Here is a 23868-nt window from a genome sequence, read left to right on the forward strand (position 1 = left end):
CAAGAAGCAATGGGTGGAAACTAATGAAGGAGAGAAGCAACTTAGAACTAAGGAGACATTTCCTGACAGTTAGAACAATTAATCAGTGGAATAACTTGCGTTCAGAAGTTGTAAATGCTCCAACACTGCAAGTTTTAAAGAAGAGATTGGATAACCATTTGTCTGAAGTGGTATAGGATTTCCTATCTAAGTGGGGTTGGACTAGAGGACCTCCAAGATCTCTCAATAACTCTTGTTATTCTATTCTATACCTTCAAGTCAATTATCATTTGCACACCAGCTCTCCTCTCTTGAATGGCATCTGAACACTAGAATATGTGGATTATCATTTCACTGAAAAATTACCATGCTGAGTGTTGCATGGTTGGTAAAACAACATCTACTACAGCCTTCTTTTGCTGCAGCTGGAACAACACATGGCGTGGGCCTTCAAGCCAGGAATGTTTACTTTGATGTTGAATCAGCAAGGGTAATGCACACCAACGATATATTCCATTATCATTCTTAACTTTTGGAGAGTTTGGCCTTTAAAGCCATGTTTTGAAAGCCATATTCGACAAAGCCTATTTGCAGTTGTCAAACAGCGTGAATGGCTTATGGGGCCAATTTCCAGAAGAGCCAGATCTGTGGGAAGTTCTCCTGTCCTTATTGCCTGTGTGATTCTATATTCATACACTTGATCAATAGAGAGATCCTTTACAACACTGTCGCTTAATGAAATGAGAGGCTCACCAATTGAAACTCTGGTGAATGAAGGAACAATATTAGGTTCTGTTGCATTGTCTAGCATATTGTCAATTTTTGTTTGACAAGGTCTTCCCATTCAATTTTGTGATTAAGTGTCAGGGATATGCACACACCTACCAGGTAACTCCCGGTCAAGGTTGACTTCTATCCAATGCATAACGTTACCTTCACAACCAGTATTAACATATCCTCCAATGGCCTTCAAACTTTTGTCAATGCTTTTCTTCTTCAGGAAATATACCAGGTTTTCCCGTTTTGAGCCTTTTTCTGGAGTGAAATAACAAAGATATCTTCCACCCGGCTCACTGCACACAGAATAATGTTCTTCTTGGATGGTACTGGGGAATTGCTGGTCTGAATTGTTTGCTTTCAACATAATTTTTGTTGCATCAGTACGGCTGTCGAAGATGTATTTTATTTTGCTCTTCATACAGATAATCAAATTCTTGATCTAGGGACTTCATAATTTTTTCTTGGGCTCTCTTGACTGTATTGTGGTCAACTACAAGTCTCTTGTCTTCTTCGATGATCAAGCAAGCATCTACGAAGGCAACAGTGGCACGTAGACCAACACCATATCTTAATGCTCTGCATAGCGTCATTTGTTATTTCTAATCTATTGTATTTATCTTCTCTTTTGAAGTAGAGGGCACATGTGTTTAGTCTAAGGCTTCATAACTTCCATCACATTCATCTTCTTCATCATGCATCTGTCGGTCCTTTATTTTCACCTTAAGAGATAATTATTTCATTTGTTAGTATCGAAATGTCTGGAATACTTCTCTGCTTATATTTAGTGAGCCTCTGTCTCATCATCTTGCTGCTTTTGCCTTTTGCCTAGTTGTTCTGCTCGGGCACCTCTGGCAAACTAATCTGGTGCAATCCAAAAGAATCAAACTTGCTTCTCTGACCTTTAAGAAAAGCAAGTTCCTTCAATGGTAACTTCATCTCCTTACGGCAGGTACAGTTAATGTGAGCTTCTTTTTTGCAGCCAGCAGGGCAGCCGAATTTGGCACACAGAACGATTTGACATTTACACTTGAGAATGTTAAACAGTTTTTCAAGTTTCACAGTGAAAATCTCTGATATCTAGCTTTCCTCTGCCAAGAGATATGTTTTTGGTTTGATCCCAGCTCTCTTGGATCTTGTTCAAGATTGTCACTCATGGATTTACAATAGGGGTCACAAAAGAATTGTCCACTTGTTCCCTCTTTTCAAGCACTTTTGGATATAGAATATGTCTCTTGCAAGACTGACTGCTGGGTAGTTTGTAGCATCATCACTACTTTGTTCTCTTAATAGCAGGCCATATCTGAGAATGTCTCACAGTGTTGGGAGTTCAGACGGCAACAAGTCTGTCCGTCCGAATTAGGTTGCTTATATGAGTGAATGTTTCTAGTCTTGTTCTTTTTTTAAAAGCCATTACAGATCAGTTATCACACTCAAGGGAAACGAGGCCAGAAGTATTAACATTCTAAGACAGAATAAATCTAACAAAAAGAGAAATACAGTTAAACCTGGAAAATGAAACCAACAAATGTTAAAAAGTTATATTTATGTAGTTATTTACCAAGCACATCTAAATTACTGTATATTAAAGTAACCTAAAATCTTTACAATCCTCAAGGGATGTCATAACTTTTGAGCATCCCTAATGTTTGGAAATTGAAAGTTGAAAAATTTGACATGCCCTAAATATGACCATCGTTTTTTCATTTGGTGAAGACACTCCATCTGGGCTTGATTCTAAATTTATTTTAAACTAGCGTATTTTTCGGAGTATAACACACACCTTTTCCCCACCTAAAAGAGGGTGAAAATTTGGGTGCGTCTTATACACCAAATGTAGCCCCACCCACCCACCGGCCCCCACCCATTGGCCTCTGCCAACAAGCAATTTACCTCTTTGCAGCAAACGGGGCTTGCGGAGGCTTCAATAAGCTATATCAATCCCTGCAGTCTCTAACAGCTGATGATCGAAAGTGAAACTAGCTGTTTGCTTCACATGGCAAACTGCTGGGAGGCAGATTTTTTTTCTTGTGCTAATCAGGTTGTTTGCTGCAAGGAGGTAAGTCAACAACTATAAATGCCTATAGAATGTTCAAATTGTTAGACTTATTTTTTAAAGACTGCTTTATTATTGTTCTAGACAACTTAACAAAATGAAGAGGCTTTTTAAAATAAATGCTTGATCTGAAGAGGCCCAGTGCTATTGTTTTAAAAAGTGCTATTCTTTTAAATAGCAGAGAATAACTATACTTCCAGAAAGCACATTTTAACAGCGCCTGTACACGTATAGTCTGAAATATAACACTACAAACAGTATATATTGTCTGTACTGTTTGTTGCATGGAGGCAAATTGCTGGGAGGCAGAGGCCGATATTTTTCCCTTGTTTTCCTCCCCAAAATCTAGGTGCATCTTATACTTCGGAGTGTCTTATACTCCGAAAAATACGGTAACAGTCACTAATATGTAAGATATTTCCATTTCTTTACTGTCCTGATGAATATAATTTGTTGGTATACATCAGTGATGTCAAACTCAAGGCCCAGGTGCCGGATCCGGCCCGTGGGGTGCTTAGATCTGGCCTGCAGGGCTTCCCTGGAAACAATGAAGGACCGGCCCCTGGTGCCTCTGCCAGCAAAAACAGAGCTTCATGTGGCTCTCCTAAGCTCCGTTTTCACTGGTAGAGGGTTGCAGAAGGCCATCACAGCCGAAAAATCAGGAGCCCATTTTTGCTGGCAGAGCGCTTAGGTTAGGTTTAGGTTTATTAAATTTATAGACCGCCACCCTCTCCCCGTAGGGACTCGGGGCGGTGTACAGACCGTTCGTGTATAAAACAACAAAACATAACATAAAACATCAGACAAAACAACGCAAACATACCGTCTGTATATACAACCCAAACTAATTAAATAATTAAAAACAATTCTAAAACCAATTTAAAACCCCAAAATTTAAAATTTAAAAAGCCATCCAGGAAGGTCAGTCGTGGATGTTCCCTGTAAATACAATTACAGTTACAATTAGGCCAGGCCGGCTAATCGAAACAGGTGGGTCTTGAGTTTCTTGCGGAAGGAGCGGAGGTCCAAGGTGGTTCTAATATCGGGGGGAGGTCGTTCCAGAGGGTTGGGCCCATCACAGAGAAGGCCCTATTCCTAGGCACCGCCCGCCCGCACTGCTTAGCGGAAGGTATCCGGAGGAGTCCCTCTCTGTGAGAGCGGATTGGTCGCTAAGAAGGGAAGGTTGGAGACAGGATGATAATTGGCTAACTCTACTGGGTCCAGGGAAGGCCTCTTAAGTAGGGGCCTCACCACCGCCTCTCCCGACAAGTGACATCAAGCTGGCCATGCCCATCCTGGTCACACACACCTACCACCCCCCCCCCCCCAGGTCAAACTTTTGCGGCCCTCAATGAAATTGAGTTTGAAACCCCTGGTATACATAAATACATTTTAACAGCTGCATTATGTTATTGCAAGTTAGTTGGTTTGTTCTGGAGGGAGTGAAATGCCATTTGTTATTAGCAATCATTGTTGATTTAATTTTAGAGCTGTAGATGAATTATATAAGTCTATCTCTGTTGTTACTACTTTAATGTAGAGCTTAAACCAAACTTATTGTATTATTCACTTGTTAGGTTCAATTTCTGTCCAGCTTGTCCAGTTTGTTTGGTTCTTTACTGGCTAACAATAGCTGGCTAAAACAACAGCATGCCATAGAGTCATTCACTCAATTTGCAGAGGTAAGTCCAATTGTGTTTTTCAAGTTTTAGATTGTCTAAGTTAAGTTGTTTCAGATTGTTGCAAGTAACTAACTCATAATGAAATCAATTTCTGAAGCAGAACCTGTCCTTTAGAGCAGTGTTTCCCAACCTTGGCGACTTTAAGTCCACAGGACTTGCCCAAAGTACAAATTCAAAATCTCTGCATCTACCACAGTTTTGGGGAAAGGTAGAATTATATTTCAGAACCAGAAGTTTGGAGAAAGTGAGGAAACCCTAGAGGAAAGCTTGATTTTTGTCTTTGCCATGCAAATTTTACTTAAAAAAACAAGTATTCTTCTTTTTTCTGCAATCCTTTTTTGCATGACAGAATATAGGGATGGGAACAGCAGGCTGATTATTAGCAATATAATTGTTAGGAAGATTTAACTTTAGCTAGACCAACATCCTTGAATTGCTTCTCATACTCATGACTGAGTTTTATCTTAGCAGATCATATTTGCTTAGTAACAAGTCATGTTTCTGGAGAAATGGAAATCTTAAAGTCTTGTCCTGTTGAGGACAAGAAAATATATGAAGAAGTTGTATAGTGTTTCTATTTTGAAGTGTATTTTGGTTTATTTTTTACCTAAGACAATTAGTTTCAGTATGGAAAAAATAAGGGAAAATTAGCAGAGCAGAATCAGGAGTACTTTCCATACTTTTAGTATTAAATTTACTGCAATCTAAGTTTCTCTAGTGCTGAATACATTCAATACTTAGTAGATATTCTTTGATACTGCTTGATTGTTACACCTAATAAACCAACTAGGTATTGGTCTAAACTTTCCTTACTTTCCTGTTTTGTTTTTCTATCAAGGGAACAAGCCATGAACAAATACTTCAGAAATGTTTGAACTCTGTTGAAATCAAAAGCAAAGTTGTTGACTTTCTCTCCAAGGTATACAAGAAAATATAAAAGTGACAATGCAATCCTAATGTCAAACCTACTTTTAAACTCATGTTTCATTAATAAGTGTGTATACTTATTATACCTATCATTTAAAAAACTTATTTGCTTTATTTATATGCAAACTTCACATCTTTGCAACACATTACACTTCTTTGACATATCTGTCATGATTCTTTTATCTGTACATATAAGTCTTGTATAGCTATAACTTTATATATATGCGCATTTCTATTATTTTATACATTTTTTTCTTCATTCTATATATAACGTTCTATATATTCTATGTATAACAACCATTTGAATCATTTTGCATCCATTTCCTATTTTGTATTTCTATCTTTTAATCATTTCTGGTTTTGTAGTTGTTTTTTAATTTGTTGATCTTTATCATTTTAAAGCACATTGATCTTGCAGAACAGATAAGAATCTTTATGGACCTTGGAACATAAACTAGAATACGGGCGTCAAACTCAATCATGTCACATGACGTCAGTTGACGTATTGTGACTTTTTTGCCTTTGCAGAGCTGAGGTGGACGTGGCCTGTGCATGATGCATCCAGCCCATGGGCCACCAGTTTGACACCCCTGATGTAGAATCTTGGCTAGACAAGTCACAATGCCCAATGCATTGCAGAATTCTGCTGAGATCACAAGATTTCTGACTTGTTTTCCTGTATAGTACACATTTCAGTAGCCAAAGCAATGCTTCCTCTTTATAGCCTGTGTATAGCTATCCACATTTATTTTAAATATTTATATTGTACAAATAATCATTATTAATGCCCACAATTGGCACCTGTTGTTAAGTGATGTAGTTGTTAAGTGGAAACTCTTGTGAGTGTAATTGTGCTTTCAAATTTACTTTGGCTTTCCTTTTTCCCTACTCCTCTGCTCTTTGGAATACTCACTCTGCTGGGATAATTATCAAGAATATTTTTTTTATTTACATTCATTGGAAAGGGAAGGATTACAAGAGAGTAAGCAGGCACACAGTGGGGGCTACACATTGAAAGCAGTGCCCTGGTTGTTTGCCTAATGCACTCATGGCTCTGAGTCCTGAGCTGCTTGGGAGGCAAACAAAAGCTGAAAGGGGGGAAATGATCAAAGTCCTGATCATTTACAGGCTGCAGGCTGCTAATTAAGATCAGAGAAATAAACATGTTATCTTGCCATTAGTACCTTTTGGGGAAGCGCTGCAGAGAAAGCTCAGTAATGTATTACTTGTTTAACTAATCTCACTGTGGGGAGGGGGAGTAAAAAGTCATGCATACTAACTGGCTGTAATGGTGAACATGTGACTGACAGATACTGCAATGGACATGAATATAGGCATTGATTATGTAATTAGTTTTTCATCTCTCTTGTAACTTTGAATGGTCACTGCCTGAGGCAGTCACTGAGGTCTATCTGTATTTTTCTAACTGAAGACAACTTGGAAAAAATAACAGATATGGAGAGTCAGTCATCCAGGTCATGGTTGTCCCAAAAGTGTATTTTTTTCAAGAGCAACTGGACTTTCTGGTTTTTCTTTGAAGACATTTTGCTTCTCATCCAAGAAGCTTCTTCAGAGTTTTAAGTTCTTACCATATTTTTCAGAGTATAAGACACACCTTTCCCCCCAAAAAGGAGGGTGAAAATCTGGGTGCATCTTATACTCCGAATGTAGCCGCCTGGGTCGTCTGGAAAAGGGGCAGGTGAAGCGGGCACTGCAGAGATCGCGGTGGCTGGAAAGGAGAGACGTTTTGCTTTTGGGGCTCCCGCTCGGCTCCCAGGAGATCGTAGGCAGTGGCTTCTCACATTGCTGGGGAGTGAAGTCATTGTGGTCATTGTCTCCCCTGAGCTGCCTGCCGAGTCTCTGAGGCACCTTTCACTTGCAGCAGGAGGCTTATACCAAAGCCTCTGAGTAACGGGGAAGGAAAGCCACACTTGTAACCTGCTGCCCGAAAAGCACAGCTTTCTTTCCCAGTTACTCAGAGGCTTTGGTTTAAGGAAGCGCTGCTTTATGCTGCCCTCCTTCTCCTCCTGCAAACAAAAGGTGCCTCAGAGATGCTAGATTTCTCATAACGCTAGATTGGGAAGTTAAAAACCTGGAATGGGATACAATCAAGCTTGATTCAAAGGCTTTGGCTCCTGAGAAAAGCCTTCGTGGAGAGGAGATTGAACGTTGGTCCTTACCTGAACGTTGATTTTCAGTGTGATGCGGGAGGGGCTACACGTGGGTATCATGACAGCCTGATTGGTCCAGAGACTGAGGGAAGTTCTTTGCCACACCTCTTCCTTCCCCTGGATCCTCAGTTTCCTTGAGGTCACAAAAAGCAGTCAACCTGAAAGGTACAAGGAGACAACCAGGCCACACACACACCCAGCGCTCCACCTGACTATCTACGTCTATGTCAGGTAAGGACCAACGTTCGTTTTCCAGTGTGTGATGCGGGAGGGGCTATGCATGGGACGTACCCAAGCTAGTGTCCCTAGGGAGGGAAAGGAGCTAAGACGTAGGATCTGGGGTGGCCATCACCTGTTGAAGGACCTTGCGTCCAAAGGACGCCTCAGCTGATGCAAAGGCATCCAGACGATAGTGGCGAATGAATGGCGATGGGGTAGATCACGTGGCTGCCCTGCAAATATCCTTGAACGGAGCCCTGGTCGACCATGCTGCTGGGTCGCTGCGCTCCACGTGGAGTGCACTGTAATCCCCTGGGGAGGGCCCTGACCCGTAATCTCATAGGCAGTGGTAATGGCTTGCCGGATCCACCTCTCAATGGTCGTCAAGGTAACCCTAGCCCCCAAGGTGGCAGGTAGGAAGGATACAAACAAAACCTCAAACCGGCCTGATATAAATGCGAAGGGCCCGCCGGACATCCAATCTGTGCCAGAGGCGTTCCCTATCATGGGAAGGCGCCAGGCAAAAGTTCAGGAGAACAATCTCCTGAGCACTATGTAAAGGTGTGTTCACCTTAGGGAATTAAGACTGGGTCTAACCTAAGAGCCACCCGGTCCTGGTGAAACACACAGAGATCCCCCGGGATGACAGAGCCCCCAGCTTCGATATGCACCTGGCCAATGTCATTGTTATCAGGAACGCAACCTTCAAGGTTATGAGCCGGTGATGGACTGTTCTCAAGGGTTTGAAGGGAGACCCTGTCAGGGCTCTAAGTACCAATGGGAGATCCCAGGTGGGGAACCTGTGGATTGCGGGGGTTCAAATGTTCACCACCCCCTGAAGAAATTGTTTGACAGTTGGAAGCTGTGAGAGGGGAACGATGCCCTCCCCAGCGAGCACCGTAGAAAGTGCCGCCACCTGACAACGGAGAGTGCTATAGGACAAGCCTTTGTCCAACCTGTCCTGTAAGAAATCAAGGACCTCAGGGGCCGCTGCAATGTTAGAGGAGGAACACCATTTAACAAACGCCGCTCACATGGAATCATAGATTCTAGTAGTCGACAGACGCTCGACGCCTCGATGGTTGCAATGACCTTCGCAGAGAGGTTTGCATTCCTAAGGAGGCTCTGCTCAAGTGCCAGGTGGTTAAGTGCAGCCACGGGGGTCCAGGTGGACCAGGACCCCCTGACACGAGATCTCCTCCTGAGGAATCCTCCATGGAGGCGAGACTGACATTTGCACCAGGTCCACGAACCATGGCTGTCTGGGCCAGTGCAGAGCTAGAAGGATTATGTCCTCCTACTCTGCCTCTACCTTTCTCAGGGTCCCTGGAATCAAAGTGAGGGGTGGAAATGCGTAAAGTAGTCCGCTCGGCCATTTGCTTCGCAGGGCATCCATCCCCTCTGCACCCCGTGTCAGAAACCACGAGAGTAAGTGTGGGAATTGTGCGTTGACTGGGGTTGCAAAGAAGTCCACCAGAGGGGTGCCGAATCGCTGACAAATCCTTTGGAATAAATCCGGATGGAGCTGCCACTCCCTGTGGTCCACGGTTGCACGGCTGAGACAATCATCCTGGTGGTTGGCCGTCCTCAAGATGTGTTCTGCCACTATTGAGGACAAGTGTGTTTCCGCCCATTACCCGAGCTTCAGAGCCTTGAGCCATAGGCTCCTGGAGTGCGTGTCCCCCTGGCGGTTCACGTGAGCCTTTGTGGCGATGTCCAACAACAGAAGCACATGTTGGTCGGTTAGGTGGTCCTGAAAGTGATGGAGCACCAGGTGAGCTGCTTTCAGTTCCAGCCAGTTTATATTGTGACATAGGTCCGACACAGACCATCAACCCTGCGCCAGCTGGGAGCCCATCAGCGCCCCCCAGCCAAAAAGGCTCGCATTTGTTGTGACCGTGAGGCAAGCTGGTTCCCTGAACTCCAACCCCTGGTTCAGAGCCAGGGAAAGCCACCACTTTAGGGAGAGCCGAACGTCTACTGGCAACTTGATGAGAATCATGGAGTTGCTGAGGAGACGGCGTTGATATGGAATGAGTACCCACTGAAGGGCCCTAGTGTGTAGGCATGCCCACAGCACAATCCTGATACAAGGGACCATCTTGCCCAGGAGACGAGACAGGTCCAAGATGGAAATGGACCGACTTGCTCAGACCTGTTGGACCTGTAGGCTGGATCGGCGGTCCGGAGATAGCAGCACCAGTCCTGTCACAGAATCTATAATTGCTCCTAGATGAAGTATCTTTGGCGAGGGTGACAGGTGACATTTTGCGAAGTTCACAGAGAACCCCAGTGTCTGCAGCATTAGGATCGTGAGGCATAGGTCGTGTAGCGCCAGAGGACTTGAACTAAGATGTCATCAAGGTAGCATTGGAGCTTCATCGGGATAGACCGTAGGTGAGCCGCCAATGCCGCCAGGAGTTTCGTGAAATCCACGGGGCAGAAGCCAACCCGAAAGGAAGGGCCCTGTATTGATAATGGGACCCCGACTGCGAGGACCTGAGATACCTGCAGTGTCGTGGAAGGATTTGGATGTGTAAGTAGGCCTCTGTCAGGTTCACAGACGCCAAGTGATCCCCCTGCCTGATCCTTTGCAAGATGACCTCAGGGAGGCCACCTTGAATCGTCTGTAAACCAGGTAGGCATTCAATTGCTTGAGGTCAAGGATCGCCCTCCACTCTTCGAAACAACAAAGAGGTTGAAGTAGAACCCCAACCCCTATTCCACTAATGGAACCGGTTCTATCACCTGGATCTCCAATAGATTATGAATGGCCAGATCCATCAGATGACGCTTTTCTGTGTTCCTCGATGGAGGAAACGTCCTGTAGAAGTTCCGGGGAGAGGAGAGGAATTCCAGCCTCAGACCGTCCCTCACTGTGGACGGAACCCAGGCATCTGTAGTGATCTTGGCCTAATGACTCGCAAAGAGCACCAGGCGGCCACCTATGGGAAGACTCGGATTTGAGTCATTTCCCTTTGCGGAAGGGATGCGCCCCCCAGTGAAAGGGCCATTTGGTCTGACTCTGGAACCTGTTCCTGTCCTGATAATAAGGGCAAGGCTTTTGCCTGTCTGACCTGGTTGGAAAATACCTCTTGCTTTGATAGTCTAGCTTGGGTGCTCTGTAGGAGGGCCTGCGATAATACGGAGCCGGGTGCGTCTCTGCTTGCTTGGTGTTGGTTATAAGACCTTTTTCTTGTCCTTATTCCCTATCAAGATTGGGTCCAGAGCTTCTCCAAACAAGGAGGCGCCCGAGTAAAGCGCAGCTGCCAGATTCCACTTGGACTTGTTGTCCACCTGCCAATTGCGCAGCCAGAGGAGGTGCCTGGATGTTACTGAGGTGGACAGAGTCTGGGACGCATACTTGGTGGAGTCAAGTGTAGCGTCTGTGGAAAACTGAGTTGTGGTTATGATCCTTGTGATATCCTTTAAGAGTCGTTCATCAGACGCTGGGATACGGTATTGCAGTTGGCGTAACCACAGGACCGTGGTGCGGTTAAAGTAAGAGGCTGCAGCCGCCGACTTGATGGCCCACACAGAGGCTTGGAAATTCTTACATAAGTTAAACTCTGCTCTCCTATCCTCTGGTTTTAAGTTTATCGGCTGCATCGCCTGACACTAGGATCGAGGAGGTCGCCAACGGTGCCACAGGTGCATCCACAGAGGGAACCTGAAGAGTCTGAGAAAAGGACTGTTCCACATTATAGAAACGACGGTCATTACCCCTTGGATTGGGGGAACGCCGAGGGCCTTTCCCACTGTTTCTTCACAACTTCCAGAAACTGGGGTGGGGGGAGAGGATGCCAGGACCTCATCCTTATCAGAAGAAGTGTTAGAAAACATGGCCTGATTGGGATCCCGCGGCTTGGGAGCCCCCAGGGACCCCCCATTTAGTTGTGGCCCTAGCCTTATGCAGTAGCGTTTTGAAATGCGAAGGGGTAAACAGACCCACAAAGGCTGGGTAGTCAGGAGGCAGGGCCTACTCATCCTCAGAAAACTCCACTTCACGTTGAGGTTACTCCCTCATGACAGACCCCTCGCTGACCAGTGAAGGGGATCGTGGCCTGGGCAGGTCCTGAGGAAAAGCCTGAGCACTGAGCCTCCTGGTTAAGATCTCTCACGAGATTCTCTGCGTCCCTGGGGAGGGGCTCATTGTTTCAACTTTGAGGCTATGCCCTTGGTAATGGCAGAGGCAATGAGCCTCCTGATGCTATCAGGCAAAAGCTCCAGATCCTCTTCAATGTGCCCATGGGGCCCTGCCCCCTTAGGAGCTAGGTCAGGAGGAGGAAGATAATCACAGGAGGTGCCTTTACGCGGATCACCCATAATATCCCTGATTGCCCTGAGAGAAGGGGAAATCTCCTGTCTGGAGCACCTAGATAGCCTTGCTGGAGACCCTGCAGGAGTCGGAGAAGGGCTGAAGCCTCTGGCTGGTGATCTGGATCTATGCAAAGGGCTAGGCCTGCTTGCACAGGTCTCACAAGCTGGTGCTCTGGAAGGGCACTGAGTAGCCAAGAGCCTGGAAGCTACAGCTCTAGTCTGGGGCCTGGGGTCGCTTTCCTCCACCCCCGAGGCCTGGTGGTTCCCTGGTGAGCCTGGCCCTGCCTCAGCCTCACGGCTGCCATCCTACTCATGATCTGGTGGTCACACTGAAATTTGGCCACTTTAAACGCCCTGAGGCATAGCAGCTGTGGGAGGATGGCTTTGGCTGCTTCCGGCGCTCCAGAAAGTCCCCGTCGGCCTCGAGTAATGCTGCGATGCCAGGAACCACTCAGGTCACTGACGCCACACTCAAAATGGCCACTGCCTCATAGCGTGCCTCGTAGCCACCCAAGATGACCGCTGTTGCCAACAATTTCGCTCTGGAGCCGCATGGAGCTCTTCCAAGCCACCGTGCCACCTGCTGGAGCAGCTGATCCCACAGAGCTGCAATCCAGAGGCTGCCACCTCCAAATTAACAGGGACCGGGCAGGGCTCCCTGTGGCAATCGGGGTGGAGTCAGTTGCCAAGCCGTCTCTCCACTCCCCTCAGGGACAATGGGCAACAACCCCTATTACAGCCAGCAGCTCAAATTTGGTGAAATTTAGAACTAGCCAATTAATTGAAATTATAAAGGAAAATTTCCTCAGACAGGAGACAAATAACAGCCTGCTTGGACCAAAGACTGAAGGAAACTGGGAAGCCAGGGGAAGGAAGAGGCATGGCAAAGAACTTCTCTCAGTCTCTGGACCAATCAGGCTGTCATGATACCCACATGTAGCCCCTCCCGCATCACATACTGGAAAATATTTCTCTTCCCTTCCTCCACTCCTCCCGCCCCCCAATCCGCCCAGATTTGTCATGCAGCAAAGAGATACAGTAACTGGATGCAATAGCAACAATAGCAATAAGCAGATCCGGAGAGATTGGGAAGGGGAGGTAGGTGGAGGAAGGGAAGGGAAGGGGAACCATCTCCTCTCTATGAAGGCTTTTCTCAGGATGCTAGATTGGGAAGTTAAAAACCTGGAAGGGGGTACAATCAAGCTTGATTCAAAGGGTTTGGCTCCTGAGATCACTGCGCTGCCACCTAAAACGCTGGTACCGCAATCTCTGCGGCGCCCGTTTTACCTGCCCCTTCTCAGGCAGTTTAGCAGTGTAATTTTATTTCTCTTTGCCCCTTCTAGGAGCAAACTAAGGTAACTTCTATGATAGGAACTATTAACAGTCATTAATTATAAATGCTGGTTATTTTTGTTATTCTCTCACAGAGCAATCATATTGAGGAGACACCAAAAGCAAAAGCAGATCGAATGAAAGAAGAAAATGCTCTTTTTATGCACTTCTTCCTGGAGGCCAGAGCTGATGGGCAAAGAGCTCTTATTGGAGAGGTATTTTGTTGTCTTTTTAATGAGAAAGTCTAACTTTAGAATGACAAGGGGTATCACAGTGTTATTTTTATGTTGGAAAATTTAGGGTTAATCGAGAGTACTCACAGATGCTGTAACATTAACAACCATTTATATGATCTTAGTTTTTTCATTCATGGAAATTAACTCCAATTAAAATTTATATATCTAAGATGTATATACAGAGGGAATCACATTTACTAAAGTGATTGCTAGCAAAATGAAATCTTACTTGCAAGAAACAAGAAAATGCACCTTCCACTCCTCTATTTAACATTGTTCTTATTCAACTGTTGATGTTTAGTCTTGTATTAGGTGATCAGTGCCTTGAAATGTATTTTTACATTCCAGAAAATCTTCCGAAACTGCAAGTTACTTTAGATCATTTAAAGGTGGAAGTCTGTTAATCTCTTCCTAATATTCTCTGTGTAATGGAGGTAGTCCTTGATTTAGGACTACAATTGAGTCCAAAATTTATGTTGCTAAGCAAGTCAATTAAGTGAGTTTTGCCACATTTTATGACCTTGCCACAGTTATTAAGTGAATCACTGCAGTTGTTAAATTAGTAAGACAATTGTTAAATGTCTTTCCCATTGACGTTGCTTATCAGAAAGTTGCAAAAAGTGATCACATGAGCTTCGCACTCTGTAGCTATCATAAATATGAGTCAGTTGCCAAATATCTGGATTTTGATTACATGATTGTGAGGATGCTGTGACTGTCATAAGTTTGAAAAATGATGTCATTTTCTCAATAACTTCGAACAGTCACCAAATGAGCTGTTGTAAGTCAAGGAATACCTGTGGAAAGGACTACAGAATTTTCATCATACTGCTTTAGTGCTTGTATTTAGAGGAGTCATTTTAAGTAGGGAAGGTAAGTCTGAAGTCCATTGTATATTGTTTTATAAATATAAAACTTTCTATATTTATACAACAATCTTACCTCCAAAACTGAGTTTGTGACAATTGGACTATAACTGCTTCTATAGACCTCTACAATTATATGGTTTTACTATTTTTTGTGTCCAAACTGCTGCATAAATAGCCAATAATATCAGAACAGCTTAAGTATGTAACTGAAAAAATGCTATATATTTGCATATGGAGAAGTTTCCCTCAGCATTACAATATATTCTTTTTGGTTGTCAAGGAGGATTAATTTCAGGCATAAATACGCATACCGTATTTTTCGCCTTATAAGACGCACTTTTTTACTCCAAAAAAGAGGGTAAAAATCTGAGTGCGTCTTGTAAGCCGAATGTAGCCACTGGGTCATCTGAAAATGGGGCAGGCAAAGAGGGGGCTGCAGAGATCGTGATGGCTGGAAAGGAGAGAGGTTTCGCTTTCAGAGCTCCCGCTCGGCTGGGCTCCCGAGAGGGCTTAGGCGGTGGTGGCGGTGGCAGCGGCTCCTCACATTGCTGGGGCGCTGCTTTAAGCTGCCCTCCTCCTGCAAACGAAAGGTGCCTCAAGGCTTTGGCTCCTGAGACCGGTGCGCTGCCATCCAAAATGCTGGTACCACGATCGCTGCAGCGCCCGCTTTACCTGCCGCTTCTCAGGCAGTTCCAGGCGGCAGAGATCGTAGTAATAGCATTTTGGATGGCAGCGCACCGATTTCAGGAGCCAAAGCCCTTGAATCAAGTTTGATTGTGTCCCATCTAGCGCTCTCCACCCCCAACCCCAAATCTCTCCGGATCTGCTTATTGCTATTGCTGCTATTGCGCCCAGCTACTGTATCTCTTTGCTGCATGACAGATCCGGGCGGATTGGGGGTGGGTGGGTGGAGAACGCTAGATTGGGAAGTTAAAAGTTTTAGATGAGCCACCGGCTGGAGGGCTGGGGCCATGCAAGAAGCCCGCTCAGGCAGGGAAGGAGGGGAGGAGGGAGTGAGGATAGACAAGTAAGAGGGAAAGAGGAAAGAAAGCAGGAGGGCAGAAGGGAGGTGGAAGGAAGGAAAGAAAAGCAGACACGCTGGAGGGAAAGAGGAAAGAAGGCAAGCAGGCAGGAAGGAGGCAGAAGGAAGGAGGGAAGGATGGAACTGGAAGGAAGGCAGGGAAGGAGGGAGGGAGAAAGGAAGGATGGGAGGATAGGGAAAGAGGAAAGAAGGCAGGCAGGCAGAAGGGAGGGAGGTGCAAGGAAGGAAGGAAGCATAGATAAGCAGGAGGGAAAGAAGGCAGGCAGGCAGGAGGAAAGAGGAAGGAGGGAACTGGAAGGGAGGCAGGAAGGAAGGGAAGGAGGAAGGGAGGGTGGAAGGAAGGATAGACAAGTAAGAGGGAAAGAGGAAAGAAAGCATCTGAATGTACTAAACACGAGTCTTCAGGGAAAAGATGGATACATTGTGAAAACTCAGCTGTCAGTTGATCTTAATGTTATGAAATGAAAAGTATGCCATTTGCAATTAACTTGGCATAAAATAATTCATTTGCATTTAATTGTTATTGTTCAAAGAATGTTCGGCCCTCCAGCATGTTCACTTCATCCAATCTGGCCCTCTTTGAAAAAAGTTTGGACACCCCTGTGTTACATGGTTGACATAAAATTGTTCTTAAACTGCTGTTAACTTTATACAGTTGATATAAAATATTTTACTATAGTATTTGGTTCAGAATCTTTTTTTTTCTAGATTTTCCTCCTTTAAAATTGGGTGCGTCTTATATTCCGGAGCATCTTATAGGGCGGAAAATACGGTATATTTAAAACAGAGCCACTTTGAACCTTCTAATAAGAAACAAAAGGAATATAGGGCTTGAAAATCAAAGAGTATCATGGGAAATTGTTGGGATTTTATTGCATTGACTCGGTTCATTATATTCCCCTGCTTAAAATCCTTGTGTTACAGAACTGCTCTTCTGTTTTTTAATTGTAGCCCTCCCCCAAGAGAATTTGCTATTCACCCACTGAGGTGCAGTACAAATCAGCGGTTGACAATGCGGAAAGAGCGCTGGAGACCATGAAGCAATTGTTACAGAAAGGCCCACCTCCCACTTGGCTTGCAAAGAAACTGGAAACATTACAGGCGACGTTGCACAGCTTAAAAAATAGTATACATTGATATAACTAAGGTGTCCTTTCTGGATGATTTTAGTATTGTACTGTAAACTGAAATTCCACATTTAGGGTTTGAACACAAAACAGACAGAACTAGTAGAAATTCTGGATCTAGAAAGCTGCATGTTAATTTTGTGTTTATAATTTGTTATGGCTTTCTGGTTGAAAAGTATTGCAACTGAGTGAAAATAATGATTTTAAAAGTTGCATTTGCCTTAATCTATGCTCTTTCTTTAGTTTGTTTATATTATCTTTACTACCAAAACATAAGAATTACAAATATATTCAACAATCCACTTTAGGACATTTTTATCTGGGAAATAAACTGTCTAGTATAAGAATTTAAGATTTGCTGCTATCCTGTGGTTTTTCCCTCCTGTCCTAATTTAATCTCATTTATTCTACAATTACGCTTGTAAAACAATTGCAGGATTCTCTTGTAGGATCAACAGTACTGTTTTGAAGCCAGTTTACTCATAAAAATAAGTTGCACAAAAAGCTAGTGATTTATCCATTTATTTTTCCTAGAATTCTTCACAAATAAAACAGTTGTGGAAATATAAAGCCACATATCTGTAACATCCCACTTTGTCCAATTGTTAGCAACCAAGGCAGGGAAATCCCTGCTGTAGTTTTGGCCTAAAGGTTTAATTCAGAAAGGCAAGCACTGATATGCCAATACGAAGTTCTCATTTCTTGTGAAAATGGAGAATAAGGAGAGGATTTAGAATATCCAGGGTACTGTGAAAGAAGCTAATGAACTGTAACCAACAGAAGGTCTTCATCATCACCAGTTAGTATCTTCTTCCCAATTCAGGTCTTCTTCTTCCCAGCCAACACCATCCACCTGAAATAATGATCAAATCATGAAGATGGCCAGTGACATTATTGAACTCTGTGAACCACTGCTATTTAATAGCAGTTAGCAAGAAAGTGCATTTTTTTCCCACAGGGGTTATTTTTGTTTCCCAGGAATAGCCGTAAGTGTATCAATCACAACTATCTTGGGGGTCCTGATTTTCCTGAATCTAAGACAAACTTATACTGATCAAAACAATTTCTTCTTCAACACTGCTAAGAACCTGTGTGGCCTTGCTATATTATGAAATGAAACATGGATGCCACATCCAACTCTGCCACAGACACCTTCATGTTGAAGTTAGTTCACAAAATAATTACATGATATAATAATATCATGTCTTCTCTCTAACACTATTATAGAACTATTTTAAATTTGAAATATTTTTCTGCCTTTTGAGACGGTAGCTAAGACATGTTTTCTTTAAGCAATCACCTGTTCAAAAAAGACATGTAGTACTCTCTTTGCCAGTGCAACTACTGAAAACTGAACCCAAGAATTAATATTGTACAAAACAGCAAGTTCTGATGATGGGCCTCCTGACAATGTACAGATGTGGAACACAAATGTTTGGGTGCAGTGGGTGGTAAAGGAAATGATCGTTGGCATAGCAATTAAAGGAATATACAGAGAAGGAAGGTACACTACAGTACCCGGAAGGTGGTCCTATAGATGTGCTGCACTTGAATTAAAATATGTGGTTAAGGCAAGGAAAGTGCCTGAGAGAGGAGGGTCGGTGGCTTGGCACAAAAGCCACACAGGAGAAGATGGGAGGAAGGAAAAGAGCACCAGACTTTCCCTATTTGTCCACCAAGCCCCCTCAGAAATAGTCTCATCTGAAAATGAAATCAAGTTATTCCAAGTTTCAATTCAATCAGACCGTGAACTGTCTTAACAGTTCAGTTGAATCAGTGTTATGTGAGCACATCTACTAAGAATGTAGCTGACAAAATGTCTGCCATATCACTCATGTAATCAACCTGATATAATAACCTTAGTCGCCAACTAATACACAGCAGGAGTTTTATAAAGTACTGTACTAGAGCTTCTGTTCTTCAAATTCTTACCTCTGCAATTTCTGATGCTGCAAATTTAGAAGAAAACTGCATTTCTTGTCCATCGCTCATAGAGCTCAAAACTGTCTCTGAGTTACTCTGAATAAATGACTGGGTCTCTAGTTCTGGTAGAACTAAGAGCGAAGATTTTATATCTGGGACCATGTCTGCAAACCAGTCCAGCTCTGTGTCATGCAATTCTTTCCTCTTCACCTGGATCACAAACTCTTCTCCTAAACCACTTTTCAACTTCGGAGATTTCTCTAGAAATGATGTTTTGGTCAAATAAGACTTTTGATCTTGGTCTCTTGCATCACAGCCATCATTGTTGCTGATAGACTCTGGCAAAGGATTATTTCGGAGAGTTCTGAGTTCTTTTTTGGGCGCAAATGTATTTGTAGGCAGCTGCAGCTCTGTGATGTCATTTATCCCTCTATCATAGTGGGTGTTTCCTGGAGAGAGCTTAAAAGGAGATTTCTCTTCTCCATCATGATTGGCAAGACATGGATGGCTGTTAACACAAAAGTCTTTCAGTTTGGTGTCAGCAATTCTATTTTTTTCTGGCTTGAGCTCTTCGCACTCATTCCAGTCTGGCCATTCCTCTGTCTTCTCAGTCACATGATGGCAGTTTTTGCCATTATTTATGTTACTTATTCCACTAGGAATATTATATAAGTTCAAAGAGTCTTGCGTCCCTAGAGAACATACATAAGCTTTGATCAGTGATTTAGTGAAACTAAAAGAAGTCATACACACACACACACGTACACCTTTGTACTTAAACATACAGGCATATTACTTCCATTTACAGACTTATATATATGTATTATATAACTATAGTACAAGGTAAGAAAATATTTTCTAAAGCTGAGTAACAGCTCCCTAGCCTAGAATTCTCTCAATTGCTATATTTCACTTTACATGCAAAAGAAACAGAGTATCTATAGCTTTCCCAATATATTACCCAAATGTATAGATCTGGATTTTGTCTTAGATTGGCAGATATAACACTTTTTAGAAAGAAAGGCAAAAAAAAGCAAGACAAAGGCTACCTTTTCTTAGGGCAATGTGAAAACCTTCCCCTGGTACATTGTTCTTGTTGCTGAAGGACAAACTTCCAGAACTGTGGCACTTGAGAAACATACTTGAATTATGCTGTAGTGGCAGATAGATTAGTTTACCCTCACAGCTCACTACATCATCAGAAGAGTCTGTTAAGATATATTAAGACATATAAGGATATACTAGAAAAAAAGCAGCAACCCAGAAATATCAAAACATTTAAAACATATTTAATACTTTTCAGAATACTGTTTATTTAGCTTCATTAATAAAAGCATGAATTATTTGCTCTTATCATAAGATGGATAAAGGGTTATAAAAACTGAAAGAAAAGCAATAAATCAGAGATGGGGAATCTGATCTGTATGCCCAACAGGAATCCTCACCCCCAGCCACATCAGCCTTTGCTTTCCCCTCATCACCCTACACCAGGGGTCAGCAACTTGCGGAGCTCCATGTGGTTCTTTCATCCCTGTGCTGCAGCTCCCTGTTGCTGGTCTGCTCCACAATTGATAGGGTTTTCGGTTAGGACAGGTAGAAGAAAAAGGATGCCACGCTAGGAGGAGTCTCTATGGTGGCAGAACTGGACTTCCAGTCGGCTCCAGAATTGAACAGGGAGCTTCCAGTTTGGACCTTTGTGGCTCTTTGAGTGTTTAAGGTTGCTGACCCCTTCCCTACACAGATAAACTGATAAAAAAGGGAGCCTTAAGCCCCACTGCTGACATTGCTCTTCCTGCAAATGAGTCTTAGTTCCACAAGTCCACTGGCACAGTAGACAGATTTAAAAGTAGGAATTCTTTCTCTTGCAGAAGTTCAACCTGCCTTAACAGATCTAACATGTAGTGATGAATGAAATGTGTTGATTTGATATTTTTAGAGCTTTTGGGACATGTGATCTGACACTCCATTTAGTAGATGATGATGAGTCCCTTATCTCTTATGCTACTTTATATCTTCTGAAATTACACTGTGAGTGAGAGGAAAAATAATAAGAAGCTATGCAAATTGAGTTGCACAGACAATGGTTTCCTAGGAAGTCTTTAATTAAAAAAATATTTTCTCTGTCCAGAAGCTATTTACCCACATATTTCCCATTAAAAAGCCAATTCAGTGAAATCCAGAAGCATGTCTGAGATCAGAAGATGGTAATGCCAATTTTTTGATGATCCAGCATGTTCACCAAACACCCAGAATAAGATAAAATCGTACTGCACCTTTATGAAAAAGAATTTGCTATATCGATTAATGATTCCTATCTACTAGCTACACAATTATTCCAAATATAACATTGTTACACTTTAGCTTTGTTTAGAACTTATTATGTAAACAGCCTTCCATATCAAGGAGAAAATTACTGCAATTTAATGGTTCAGTAACTATCCCCAAATGAATCCTAAGCATGTAACTTTGTCCCTGGTGCTTTCCTTTTTAAAGTATAGCACAGATTGTGATTAAGTATGTTGCTCCAATTACACTGTTCTAGTTTCATCAACAGAGCTTTTGTTTGTAGGAGAGCTAAAATTGACTATATTTATTTACCTTCAGAGGAAAGATCCATAATTTTAGTGAAACTTGGGGCTGAACGCTTGAAGATCTTTGTTCTGTCACCCCCCACAACTACATCAGGTCCAAGGAATGAGACTAGCACTCCTAAGCTTTGCAGTGTCACAGCCACTAGAGAATCACTAGTATCTCGCAAGCCAAGTAAAACCTAGAATAAAGATATTCTGTTAAATGGAGTTGGCTTCCTAACCATCTTCAGTTAAAAAACAACAATGTAGGTATGAAAAATTCCTTTCTTAATCATTGCAATACTTGGGATGGGCAGGGGGCAGCAGACATTTAAAAATGTAGTTTATTGGAAGCATTTTCTACCACAATGATACTTTTAAGGTGGTTTGGCTATAACTCATCCAGATTTATATGCTTTGTGTAGATTTAGAATTTATACAAAAGAGTTTTGAAATGCCAAATACTTGTTCCCACTTGTAACTGTCCAGCACAGATAAAATTAATGGATGTAACTATGTAAACCAGAAAAGATGGATTAAGGAAAAAATCAATCCAGATGGAGAGGATGGCTAGAACTTTAGAATCATATTCCTGAAGAGAAATGAAAAAGACTAGTTGACTTTATTTTTGTAAATAATCTCACTGCAGAAATCAACAATCCTTAATATTTGTTATTTACTATAAAGAAAATCCCCTCCCCGCCACATATATATATATATATAATTACTCATGCCTTGAGATGGTCACCTTACATTACCCAGCACAGGCATCCACAGCTAGCCACAGTGATAACATAACAAAACATGCATTGTGATATCATGGCACAAACTCTATACTTTCATACTTGTATTATACTAGCATACTTGTTGCATGTAAGTACTTCAGAGATAAGAGTCTGAGTTGTGAGGTTGCAATGTACGTTTTGTCAGTTGACCTGCTATGGTCAATATGATGAACTGTTTTACTTGGTAATAATGGTAATCAAATGAATTGGTAGATACTATAAATCAGGGGTGTCCAAACTTGGCAACTTTAAGACTTGTGGACCTCAACTCCCAGAATTCCCCATCTGCTGGCTGGGGAATTCTGGGAATTGAAGTCCACAAGTCTTAAAGTTGCCAAGTTTGGACACCCCTGCTATAAATAGAACAAGTGCCTGAAATGGAGGGGAAGAAACAGCTGCTTTCACTTAAGAGGTGAATAGCAACCTTGTCTTGTTGTCCTCCATGTGTAAAGGATGCAATGTAGAGTCTCCTCTGTCCATGAAGGCTCTCTGTGGGAATGAGAATGCTCAGATTCCCTAATCCCTTGAAAGTTTCCATGGCAAAGTTTTCTTTACTCACTGTCTATATAACAGCCACTGAACTACAACATATTACAAAGTAATGCATAAGATTGCTTGTACCTGCAGCCTAGCACAAAAGTCAATAATGCATAAACCAATCATGTAATTTTGGAGTTTCTTTTTTGCAAACAAAGAAAAAGCTGCTTAAATATCATCCTAATTTAAGTAGTATCAGTTCACTGAGATTTATTACAGAGTAAGTACACAGAGGTTTATGCTTCCAGAACATCACTTCATTTTCCCTATGTGTTTAGATGTATGGATGATGTATTCTATCCCTGCCCTTTTTGAGTATATGGCCTCTAGCCAATTTGCATATCCAGACACACAAATGTTGAGGGTGAAGGTTTGTTCTCCGAGCTTGTGGATTGGTTTCCAAACGTTTCATTACGAGGCTAGGTAACATCTTCACTGGAGTTTAGGTGAAAACTCCCCTAAACTCAACTGAAGATATTACCTAGCCTGATAACAAAACATTTGGAAACCAACCCACAAGCTCGGAGAACAAACCTTCACTTTCATCCTATACCTGCGCTACAGATATTCACCACTATTGTAACACAAACATCTGTCTGTCTATCTGTATCATCTATCTCATATGCATAGATGGGATGGGGAAAAAGCCTCCAGAATTGATCTCGGTCAGCCCTATCTGATAAAGCAAGGAAGCAGGGCAGTATGTACAATGTTTTTCACCTGCGGCAATATGATGTTTTTTAGCTCTTTCTGTGTAAACAGTTCTGCATAGGCATCCAGGTGAGAGAGCAATACCATCCGAACATGTTCTTCGTGCACCTCGAAGAGTTTCAGCAGCACTGGGCTGACATGTGCTTGGAACATAGCCGGAGACAGCAGGCCATTGATCTGGCTTTCACTCAATTTATCTGGCATAAAGAAATTGGAAAGTTAACATGATGTCAGTTAAAACTGGCAATTCAAAGTTTTTGTCACAACTGTTACCACAAATATTTCATTTTACATTTAATTATTTAAAATTTAAAACTAAAAGTCTTTAAAGAGAACTGTTAACTTTTTCTAACATTTGAGGCACTATGTGAAAAAACAGAAAGCTTCAGTACTTGCTTACTGCAGCCAATGGGAAGGACGAAAGGAGTCAATATGGCAACTTTCATTAATCTCTAAGAACAAAAACTCCAGTAGTACATTTAGACCAACCATTATCTTGGTTAAAGAATTAGAAAATCAAGATAGAAAACATGGCAGAAGAGGTGAAACAGCCATGACAACTTTTGTCCCCTAACCCCATCCTGTGGCACTTCCAGGACACTCCC

The 23868-nt window shown here is 42.6% G+C and overlaps 2 protein-coding genes across 4 annotated transcripts in view; one reads left to right on the forward strand and one right to left on the reverse strand.

The window, feature by feature from the left end:
• Window positions 1–17102, forward strand: part of FIRRM (FIGNL1 interacting regulator of recombination and mitosis) — a gene marked incomplete at its 5' end in the record, with an annotated part of 48816 nt that extends 31714 nt beyond the window's left edge. For both annotated transcript variants that reach the window (XM_081948780.1, XM_081948781.1), the window contains 4 exons: window positions 4390–4494; window positions 5333–5413; window positions 13559–13678; window positions 16562–17102. In XM_081948780.1, the coding sequence (XP_081804906.1) occupies window positions 4390–4494; window positions 5333–5413; window positions 13559–13678; window positions 16562–16747 (492 nt within the window). In that variant the 3' untranslated portion in view covers window positions 16748–17102. The remainder of the gene's footprint in view (window positions 1–4389; window positions 4495–5332; window positions 5414–13558; window positions 13679–16561) is intronic.
• Window positions 17103–17243: 141 nt separating this feature from the next.
• The window catches only part of SCYL3 (SCY1 like pseudokinase 3), a 32931-nt gene continuing 26306 nt past the window's right edge, over window positions 17244–23868 (reverse strand). For both annotated transcript variants that reach the window (XM_081948782.1, XM_081948783.1), the window contains exons 10-14: window positions 23273–23460; window positions 21259–21430; window positions 19710–19868; window positions 18670–19352; window positions 17244–17590 (exon numbers count right to left, since the gene is read on the reverse strand). In XM_081948782.1, coding sequence (XP_081804908.1) covers window positions 17531–17590; window positions 18670–19352; window positions 19710–19868; window positions 21259–21430; window positions 23273–23460 — 1262 coding nt within the window. In that variant the 3' untranslated portion in view covers window positions 17244–17530. The remainder of the gene's footprint in view (window positions 17591–18669; window positions 19353–19709; window positions 19869–21258; window positions 21431–23272; window positions 23461–23868) is intronic.

Source organism: Natrix helvetica (assembly GCF_964273705.1).
Source record: "Natrix helvetica genome assembly, chromosome: 3".
Classification (NCBI taxonomy): domain Eukaryota; kingdom Metazoa; phylum Chordata; class Lepidosauria; order Squamata; family Natricidae; genus Natrix; species Natrix helvetica.